The sequence below is a fragment of the Heterocephalus glaber genome, unplaced genomic scaffold (assembly GCF_053883595.1).
Source record: "Heterocephalus glaber isolate CG9 unplaced genomic scaffold, H.glaber_assembly_v1.0 deba00001481, whole genome shotgun sequence".
NCBI classification, from domain to species: domain Eukaryota; kingdom Metazoa; phylum Chordata; class Mammalia; order Rodentia; family Bathyergidae; genus Heterocephalus; species Heterocephalus glaber.
In genome coordinates, this window is record NW_028258317.1 from 13,072,416 (window position 1) to 13,083,177 (window position 10,762).

General features: G+C 43.7%; 1 protein-coding gene across 2 annotated transcripts in view; it reads left to right on the forward strand.

Annotated features, from left to right (window-relative positions):
* Window positions 1-9,765, forward strand: part of Gabbr2 (gamma-aminobutyric acid type B receptor subunit 2) — a 367,556-nt gene extending 357,791 nt beyond the window's left edge. For both annotated transcript variants that reach the window (XM_087183622.1, XM_004864946.4), the window contains exons 17-19: window positions 1,328-1,457; window positions 5,280-5,397; window positions 7,164-9,765. In XM_087183622.1, coding sequence (XP_087039748.1) covers window positions 1,328-1,457; window positions 5,280-5,397; window positions 7,164-7,329 — 414 coding nt within the window. In that variant the 3' untranslated portion in view covers window positions 7,330-9,765. The remainder of the gene's footprint in view (window positions 1-1,327; window positions 1,458-5,279; window positions 5,398-7,163) is intronic.
* Window positions 9,766-10,762: the final 997 nt, after the last annotated feature.

Consider the following 10,762-nt stretch of genomic DNA (forward strand, 5'->3'; position numbering starts at 1 on the left):
GTGAAATTTGAATTTCATATAAACACCCAATTATAGTCTCAGGATAAGTACATCCCATAAAATATTTGGGATGCACTTCACATTTTTTAAAATGGACTTCTTATATCTGATACTCAGATTTGCCTGGGAATTCTGTAGTTTTATTTGCTAGATCTGGCATCCTTTTGTGTGGCCACTGAGAGCAGAACACAGTTATGTGTGCACCTGAAACAACTGCTGCAGGATGGGGCAGCCCACTACCAGCCTCTAGTGCAAAGCTAGAAAACTTACTGTCCCTCCAGGCCCACTGCCAGTGCCATTCCAGTGCTGGCACTCTCTATGATTAATATCTCTGTGCCTTGACATTGTACTTCTCCTTCTACACTACAGCAAAGAAGACTTCACTCACTGTAGGAAACCCAAGCCACTGCTAAAAATGCTAAAATATTGGTTTGTTTTCCCTGGAATTGAATCACAATCTGGCCTCTTATTGCTCCCACCCTTAGATCCTAGCCCTGCCATTAGAGTCTCACCAGAAAAAGAATAACTCCTCCTGCCCATGAAAACTTAACAATGGCTATGCTCCTGACATCAGAACTGCACTTTATAGTTTATAAGGTCCCCTTCCTTAGGATGTTCACTACCCAAACCAACTGATACTGCTCCCCACCAACACATGCATTCCCCAGGCTTCTCTGGAGCTAAATGGCCCAGGACTTGCTCCTGATTTTTGTGTAACTGGCATGGCTGGGTCTATCCTGATTAACTCATCCAGATGAACCTCTGCTGGCCTGAGCCCGTGGTAGTGTGAGGCTGGCCAGCTCCACACTGAGAGTCCTGTTAGGAACCAAGGATAATGATTATAGTTATGTTGCTGTAGTAGCAGGGCTAGGTTTCCCATGTATCATCTCATTTCATCTTCACAACATCCCCATGAAGTGGGTACTATGATTGCACATTCTATGGATAAAGAAATTGAGACTCACAGTGTGGGGCCACCTGGGCTTTGCCCGTAGCCCTACCCAACTCCACAGCTTGAGCTTTTCCCCCTCCCAGTCCTCCCTCAGTGCCCCACCTCCGGATGTCCTGCCTCCCTGGATACGCTATCTCTCTGGGCCTGCTTAGCTCTTCCATCAAGGCTCAAGCCTACATGGGTCACATAATTGCCAAGACTAGCTCCCTCTCATCGTGGCTGCTACTTGAACAAAAGCAGCAGCTCCTCCTGCATCTCCTCACCAAGATGCAAAAGCCCAGCTCCCATCTTGGTTCTGAGACTGAGCTGCTAATGCTGGGCAGGGGCTGGGCAGGAGCTGGGTAGGACTCACACTAAACTGGCCTTGTCTTCCAGTTGGATAAAGATTTGGAAGAAGTCACTATGCAGCTGCAGGACACACCAGAAAAGACCACCTACATTAAACAGAACCATTATCAGGAGCTCAATGACATCCTAAATCTGGGGAACTTCACAGAGAGCACAGGTAAGAGGAAGTGGGGCCTGGACATGGAACCTGGATTTCAAATGCCAGCCCCGCGTTGTCCTCAGAGAGGGAAGGAGCCTGGTCTGAAGTCACACACGCACAGCTGGAACACCTGGGACCCCTGTCTGCTGTCTCCTCTGCCCAGACCTGGGCTCCTGTTCCTCATCCTGCAGTGCCAGGTCCATAAATACACAACATGGTCAGTTTTCTGAGTGTACTAACCAGAGGCACATCTCATTTCCCCATTTGTCTTAGCAATAGCTTACATTTACTTCTCTGACCATTTCATAGGTTTAAATGTGCCTCAGCAAAGTACAAAAAAATGAGTGGTCAGTAAGATGTGATATGATGGCCTGTCTCACCAGCCACTAGGGAAGTGCGAGTCACAACAACACAGACCACTTTTTGCCTACCTCTTAGCGAAAAGGTAAAAGATTACCAGTGTATGGGACTGGGGGTGTGGCTAAATGGTACAGCACTTGCCTAGCATACAAGGAGGCCCTGGGTTCAATCCCCAGCACTGCCGAAAAAAAAAAAAAAAAAATTCTAGAGTATTTGAAACTGAGCATTCTCCTGTGATGTTTTGAAAGTCAGGCTGGCACTCTCTAAATGTTAAGTGTTAAAATTAAGTGTGCAAATAACTTCCACATGAATGTTCATCACAACATTATTTGTGAGAAAGTTTGTAATTAATTTAAATGGTCATCATTTGAAATGATTTCATCAGTTATAATACAATCAAACATGGCACATTGTATAGCCATTAAAAAGTGAATCGGATCTATTTGTGTGAATGTAGAAAATCTCCACATTAAAAAGCCAACATTATGGTGCACACAAATGCCTACACACACACACATGTGTATATGTGTTGTGTGTGTAAGTGCATTTTTTTAAAGTTCAGAAGTAGCCTGGGGGTGTAGCTTAGTGGTAGAGCAGTTGCCTCACATGCATGCATGAGGCCCTGGGTTTAATCCCCAGCACTGCAAAACAAAAAACAACAAAAAGTTTAGAACAAATACCAAATTGTTACTAATATTCACCTGTGTTAAAAGGAATGGTGGTTGAGAAGGAATTGTTTTACACTACATTTTATAGACTAATGGATTCTGCCATTAGCATATATCATTAAATTTTTATAAAATTATTTCTCAATGGAAAATATTTTTACTTTTATAAAAATAATAAGTATTTTTATTATAGAAGTAATGTTATAAAATTCTTTGTTTGTTTGTTTGTTTTGTACCAGGGATTGAACTCCAGACCTTGCGCTCGGAACCACTGAGTTAAATCCCCACCCCTAAAATTCTTTTTGTTAAAGTATTGGGCATTGAACCCAGGGCCTTTGCACTGAGCTTTTAATTTTTTATTTTGAGACAGAGTCTCACTAAATTACAGATTTACTCGTGGTGAGCTCAAATTTGCAATTCTCCTGCTTCAGCCTCTCAGAGTGCAGTGATTACAGATGCACACCACTGTGCCCAGCTTATAATTCTTTTTGTTGTTGTTGTTGTTTTGTTTTTTGGTACCGGGGATCAAACTTGGGTCCTTGTGCTTTCGGGGCAGGCAGCAGAACCACTGAGCTAAATTGTCAGCTGAGCTTATAATTCATATTACATAAGATGTTCGTTGCAAGAAAAAGTTTAAAGTGAGATAATAATAAGGAAATTAAAATAATAAAAGTGAATCCTAATAATTTCAGTATCTTGTAAAGGTAAGCATTTCAAATTAGTAGGAGAAAGTAAATTACTCAGTCCATTTCACTGGGATAAATGAGGAGCCATCTGGAAAAGAATACAGGTAGATCCTTGCCTCACACTTTACATATAAACTAATTCCAGATGCTTAAAAAAATGAAACCATGAACATACTAGAAGAAAATAAAGGATCAATTTTTAAAATAACTTCAGAGTAGGGAAGCCAATTCTTTATCTCTTGCAAAACTGAAACCACTAAAAAAAGGTTAATCAAACTTTTTTAAAAACCCTCAATAAATAAATAAATATATAAAAATTTAAAACTCCCTCTTTTTCATAGTGCAAATGCCATTATTAAGTATAGTGTTTAAAAAATCAATAAACTAAGCCAAAAAATATTTTACCTCAGGTAAAATGTTTTTGCCTTTGTAAAGAGATTATATGTAATTATATATATACAAAATATATAAAATTACATACAAATTAGTAAAAAGAAAAGACCAACAACCCAAAAGTATATAAGCAAAAGAACATTCTCCCCCCAAAAAGCAATTCTTTCACTTGTGAATACATGCTCAATCTCACTGCTTATTAAAACAATGCAAATTAAATATGGAGTGAGATTCCATTCCCACTTGTAAGAGCAGTAAAGATCCAAGACCAAGGAGTTGCTAGGAGAGCAAGGAAACCAGTAGGGAGAGGCATCCTCAAACATGGCTGGTCCAAGTAGGGTTAGGTTCCTGTAAACCTCTCACATGCTGACAATTTTGTCAACCAATCAGTACTTTATTTTGTTTTATGCATATTTTTGTTTAAAGATGCCTCATTTACTATATTTTGTTGGTTTGCTAACATTGAATTCAAGCCCAACAGCTATCACTGCTGGTTGATAGCGGCTTATCTACCACATGTATTTTCTCTGCAAGGCATAGTACAGCACTTGGAAACAAAAGACAGCATTTCAGCACTACACTTAGGGGGCATTTCAAACAGCAAAGTGACCAACAGAAAGCATGAAAATGTGAAAAAGTTGTTACTAAATAGACCTCAAAAAAGATTCTTATTTATAGTGTGTGACTGAACAAAAAGGCAGAAGAGCATTCCCTCAACTGGGAACATGTGTACCAGACAATTCAAATTTTTCAATACTTTATGCATATCAACAAATGACTACAAAAGCAAAAATCATTGCGAGTATTGAATTGGGAGTCACAAATAAATTTTAGCAAGTAGATGAGTTTGCATATACAGAATCCATGAATAACGAAGTACACAATTAGGTGCACAGCCTGTAAGGTTGCCTGCTGCAGCAAAAACAAACAAAAACACCAATGCCCCTCTTCTGACCAAATGAACCCAGATCTCTCAAGTGAGACCAAGTTTTCATATTTCTTTAAATGTTCCCAGGTGGTTCTAAAGCTCAGAGAAAATGAAGAAGATTTAGGTCACCCTGGTTTGTGGCTATACAACATTCCTTTAGTGGATGACCCAGAATTTATGTACCTGATCCATTATTACTGGGCAGATATAGACTAGTTCTGACATTCTTTTTATAAGTGATGCTGAACTGAACATTTTGTATATATCTTTACACATATCCTTGATTATTTCCCTAGGACAATCTCCAGAAGTAGACGATCTGTTTAGAAGATAGCCACTTTTTAGGTATATGATGCATACTGATAGTTCCCCCAGTAAGGTTATGTCAGTGTGAAGTTTACTACTATTCTTTTTAATTTTTGCTATGCTTATCAAAAATATATTGTGGAGGGTTTTTTTCTGTCATTACATCCCTATGCACCAATAAAAAGGGCTTTAATGTAAGAACCCTTCATTTCTAAGTCACGATGTCTATATTACTTAACTTGATTCCTCCCTTTTCTCTTGAGACATAGGACAGGGACAGGCCCCACACTTCCCTAGCTCACTGCTGCCATCCCTGGACAGGGGCTTCTCAGCTTATTGGTGTAGTTACAGGAGGGCTGTGACACAGACCCCAGCTCAGAAAACTCAGCAAGATGATAGGCTCTTTTGCATTCCCTCTCCTTGGGCAGCATCTTAAAGTTTGCATTGTTGATTTTTAAAACTAACAAAATTTGTTGTGATATTGTTGTTTGGCATGCAGATGGGGGAAAGGCCATTTTAAAAAATCACCTTGATCAAAATCCTCAGCTACAGTGGAGCACGACAGAGCCCTCTCGAACATGCAAAGATCCCATAGAAGATATAAACTCCCCTGAACAGTAAGTAGCTTGAGAATCACAACCAAAGATTATGTTAATCTGCACAACCATTTACAATTCGCACCATGTTTTCACACCCATTATTTTTTTTATCTCTATAGCAATCCCATAATGCAGTCAAATTGCAATGTTCTTTATAGGTGAGAGAACTAATATACAGAAAGGGAAGGTGACATGTTCAAGTTCACCCACTTAATAAGTGCAGAAGGTAGAATTCGAAGTCTGCTCTGTCCAACATCAAATCCAGTGTTCTCCCCTGTGGCATCATGCCATTGTCATGTATAAAATGCAACCTTGCTAATTGCATTTACTTAATAATATACTGAAACCTATTATGTGTCAGACATAGGCTCTAGAGTCACAGCAGTGAAGAAAAGCTCTTCCATAGCTTCCATTCTATCGGGCAAGATAATAACTTAATTAAAAGACAAGACATAGTATAGTAAATGACAGGTGCTTTGGAGGAAAACAAAGCAGGGAAGGAGTTTGGGGAGTGTCATTTTAAATAGGGCAGTCAGAAAAGACGCAAAGAGAAGGTGACATCTAAGCAAAGTCAGCTTTGTTCTCACTGGCGGTTTCAGCTCTTCCCATCTTATAGCAGATTGGAAGCAAGGGTCAGACATGTAAACTCTGAAACTTGATCTGAAGTGAGTGACAAGCTGAGAGGAACCAGCAAAGGCAGCCATATCACCAGCTTCACGTAGTAGCCTGCCAATCCAGTTAGCTTCAAGACTGGACACCTTGCAGAACAGAGAGCCATCACTGATGGTTACATGCCTTTTGTCAGCAGTTTCCCAATCATTTGGCTCCACTGGAGTGTAAGCACCTTCAGGGTAAGGTATGAATCTCTTGTGTGTTCCTTGGACTGAACTCAGGTTATTAAAGTAAGTTCTTGGCAAGTACTGTATGTGTTGAACAGGATCCTAACAGAGAATGCTATAGCTCAGACAACCACAAGATACATACCCACCTTTCGTAGGTAGATGCCCATGCCTGGGTGCTTGGACAGGGCACCTTTCGCCTAGGTCCATCTTATTCAACTCTTGGCCAACACCACTGCCCTAAGGAACAGGCTTGGAAGAGAGATAGTAGACGATTCGATTCACCTGGAGAGTTCAGAGAGAAACAGATCTTAGGGGAGCCCAGAAGGCCACAGCAAGACATGTCCTCTTTTCCCTTTCATGGCTTTCTGTGTTGGAAAGATAACTAGCCCCTAAAGAAGCTGAAAGACCAGGAAGCAGCACATTGGAGTTGCCCCAACAGGAAGGGGCAAAGGGCTGGGCAAGGTGGTGGCAGAGGGGCGGGAGTGAGGAGGGAGTAAACAGCCAGGATGCCTTTCAGAATGAAAAGAGAGGCACATCTGTTTGGAGGCTGCTAAGATTAGGGAATGAAAAATGTCTGTGCTTGCAGCCAAGCCCCATTAAAAGAGCAAACAGAACAACAACAACAAAACAACCTTGCTCTTGGTACTACTGACACCACAGTTATGATAATCACCAAACCCTGGACAGGAGGCTCCAGAACATTGAGTCTTCCTTGCTCATTTCAATCTCCCTGCTTATTCCCAGGGCAATAGTAGGAAGCCACAGGCCTTCCTTAAGTACCTGCTGGTTGGCTGAATGGCTAGATTGTCTGTATGGCCAGATTTTGGATTCAGAGAAAACTAGGCTCCTAGGATCTGCTTTTTTTTAGCCAAAGCAAGTCCAGAGAACTTAGTGGAGAACAGTGAAACCGCCTCACTAACGCCCTCCTTTTTTCTCCCCCAGCATCCAGCGCCGGCTGTCCCTCCAGCTCCCCATCCTCCACCACGCCTACCTCCCATCCATTGGAGGCGTGGACGCCAGCTGCGTCAGCCCCTGCGTGAGCCCCACCGCCAGCCCCCGCCACAGACATGTGCCACCCTCCTTCCGAGTCATGGTCTCGGGCCTGTGAAGGTGGGAGGCCTGGGGCTGGGGCCTCCCCGAAATGGCACCACACTGGGCAGAGACATCTGCTACAGGCACTGTCGGCTCCGGCCACAGAGAAGCTGGGCACCACAGCTGCCTCTCAGGACTGCTCAGATGGCACCGGGTGGACAGGATGGGGAACTTGGCACCTGACCTCGAGCCTTATTTGTGAAGTTCTTATTCTTTCACAAAGAAGAGGAATAGAAATGACTTCTTCCTGAATGTCTCCAAACAAGGAGGAGCTGGGATATTTGAAACTTGCAAAAAACAAAAAGTTCTCGACAAGGAGAGAGGCCTAAAACTCCAGCTAGACTCCCCGAGTGACCCTGAGCAGCCTCGGGAAGAGGCAAGGGCTCTGGAGAAACTGCCTCTGCACTCTGCACACACATCACAGGCTGTGGCCCCCACCAGCCCTTCTGCACTCTGTGGGAGGAGGTGAGCAGGGCTTCCAGGTCCCCCTGGGGCCAGCCCGACGCCCCCAGCCTCCCTGGAACAGGGAGTGGGCAAAACTGGTGGACAGACGCAGCCCTGCACAGAGGCACTCAAGCAGGCGGACTCGCATGCTCCCAGGAGATTTCCATCACCTGAATGAGATGTTGGTCACTCTCTGATAAATGCCACACATTAACACAATAACACCCAATCCGGGGACTGTGGGGATTTAGGGCACATTGCTGCAGACATGCTCTGCCACATTCACTGAGTCTGTCATGCACAAGCGGTGTTGGCCATGTCCTTGTATTCATATGAAGTGTTCCCTGTAATAAGGGGGACCACCGAGCTAACCACAGAACGTCTGTTCCCAGCAAACACGAGAAAGAAAGATTGTGCACTTTAACCTTTCCCATCAGGGCCCAAGGGCTGGCTGGGATTTATTTTTGTTTTTATTTTTGTTGCCACTGACTTTGTTTCTGACCAAAGTGAATGGGGGCCATTCTGCTAAAAGACATCCTGGTGTCTTAGGGGAGGGAGTTGCTGGCTGAGGGCTTCCTTTGGCTTCCAGAGCAACCTTCCATCCAGAGGAGCCAGTGAGCTCTCTTCCCAGGGCATCACAGGGACAATCGGTCTGTGACTGATCTTCATTCATAAGATCACTCTTCCTTTTTAATTGAACCCCAAAGAGCACCGGCCCTGGAGTCAGACAGACCTGGGTTCAGTTCCCCTCGAGCTCCCTATGACCTTGGGCAAGTCACTAGTGTCTCTTTGAGCCTCAGTTTCCCCTCTGTAACCGATTGGGGTTGAAACAACCCATCCTGCCTACCTCACAGGGTCACTCTGAGGATTGAAACTTGATCTCATCCTGGAAAGTTTTGTCCCAAACAGTGAATCAGCCCTGACCCGTGAGGTATTAGTGTGACAATGAGCTTCAGCCCTCACTACAGCCTGGGCATGCGGCCCAGAGAAGCTTCCAGCACAGCCCTCATCCCGGAACAGCCGAGCTGGAGGGAGGCTCCCAATGACTTTTCTGACATTCCTAGACAGGTTCATTCTTTGCTAAAGAGAGGCCTAAATGACAACGTCCAGGACATCTGCACAACTGAGCGGTTTGCTCACTCTCTAAAGAATCCTAATGGCAGCTTCAACAGGCAGGCAATAATCTCTTCCCAGAACCACTGCAGTCAGGAGTACACTGTTGTCACCACCAGGCTTTGACAAAAGGGCCCACAGGAATCACCATAGCCAACATTTCAAGACACCCAAGTTCACATAGCATAGTGTTCCCCTCCCTTCCTTCAAAGAGAGGTTCCGGAGGTACTGTAGCTTTTAGGGAAAAAAAAAATGTTAACACATCACAGGTCGTGTTGAAGTCATCCTCTGTTTAGGCACTAAAACTCGTGTTGTCACTCAGTGTGTATTACCAGTATTTACTTGCTTTCTTGATTTCACCAAAACCAAATTTAATTTAAAGGGTCACATTAACTTTTCAAAGGGAAAGAGATAATTAATTGTACATAATGTATACACACACAAAAAATACCTGTAGAAATATTATTCCAACATAGCAGGAAAAAACAAAACAAAAGTATTGGACTGTCAGAGGTGAGCGTGCGTCTGTAACCCTTTGTGACTCCAAATCGTGCTCCGTCTTCTAGGTTGACCAACAAAGTACATTCTGTCTTACTGATCCTGTAGGCTCACCCATTTTGGTTTTTTAATTTCCCCACAAATAACAAGACCCACAGAAGTAACTCTAGCTATTTAATGGTTCTGTTCTTTTATATGCAGCAACCATATGTCCATTTCCAAGAGGCTTCGGCCTGAAGGCATTTTCCAATGATGTTAGTGCACAAACGCTTTAAATTAGACTGGAACTGCCAGAATCAAATGTAAATGAGGAATTTCTCGTTCCCCTACTGCATGGTATCAATTTTTAATAAATTGTTGCAAATTTGTTTTTATGAATAAAAGGAAAAAAACCTCATCTCTAATGCCTACTCTTCCCAAAATGAAGGTTATATGGGGGCATGTTACTCTGCTCAGAAAACTCAGAAGATTGTCCTGGAGTTGCCTGCTCAGCATTGTGCCTTCCTTCAGATGCTGCCCTCCCTGCCTTCTCCTGCCAATTAACAGGGCAGCTCTGTGACCATTTAACTCCAACTTCTGATTGATCAGGGAGTGGGAAGCTGACCTAAGCTTGGACCAGTAAGTCCCTTACCAAAATTCCTCTGTGCAGGGAAAATTAAGTCTGCCACAAAAAAAGAAAAGTGGACCCAACCAAGAGAAACAGGATTGAGATGGGGTCTCAGGCCCTGATTAGCTGTTCCTAAAGGCTAATAGCATCCTGAGCTTTCCCCTGCTCTGTGGTTCAGGCTTCCTTGGATTCTCAGTTCATCTATAAATTGCTCTTCCTGCTGGGGTTGGTTCAAATTGGGCTTCCATCCCTTGCAACCCATAGGGCCTTGAAAACATGGAAAACTCTCTGGCTCCCAGCCTTCACAACTCTCTGTCCTCAGGCCTTCACAGCCTGTTAAGATTGGCCCAGTGCTCCTTCCCAGTGCTTCCACCTGCATTCCTGGTGCCACTCAAAGGTTGGTTGTACTTCTTCCATCATGTTGTGCCCTCAGTCAACAGTTCCATCTCGTCATTCTAGGTACCCCAACAGGAAATTCTCTCTTGGTCTTTTCTGGGCTGAAGACGCTGCCCTCTCTCATAGCACTGGGGACATGACTCTGCCCCACCAGCATTTGAGCTCCCTGAAGAAGGAACTCATGGCAATGTTCACTGTGGCTCAGAACAGGCTTTGTTGAGGCCTTGAAAAACTGAACATTTTAGCTGCTGTGTGTCCAGATTCATTACTGGGTCTGAAAGACAAAAGACAAAGGAGGCCAAAGTAGGCTAGGGAGGCCTGAAGCCATGGACATGGATGTGAACCTCAGAAATGGGAGGACTAGACTCAGACTTCATAGAAGGGCTACCCC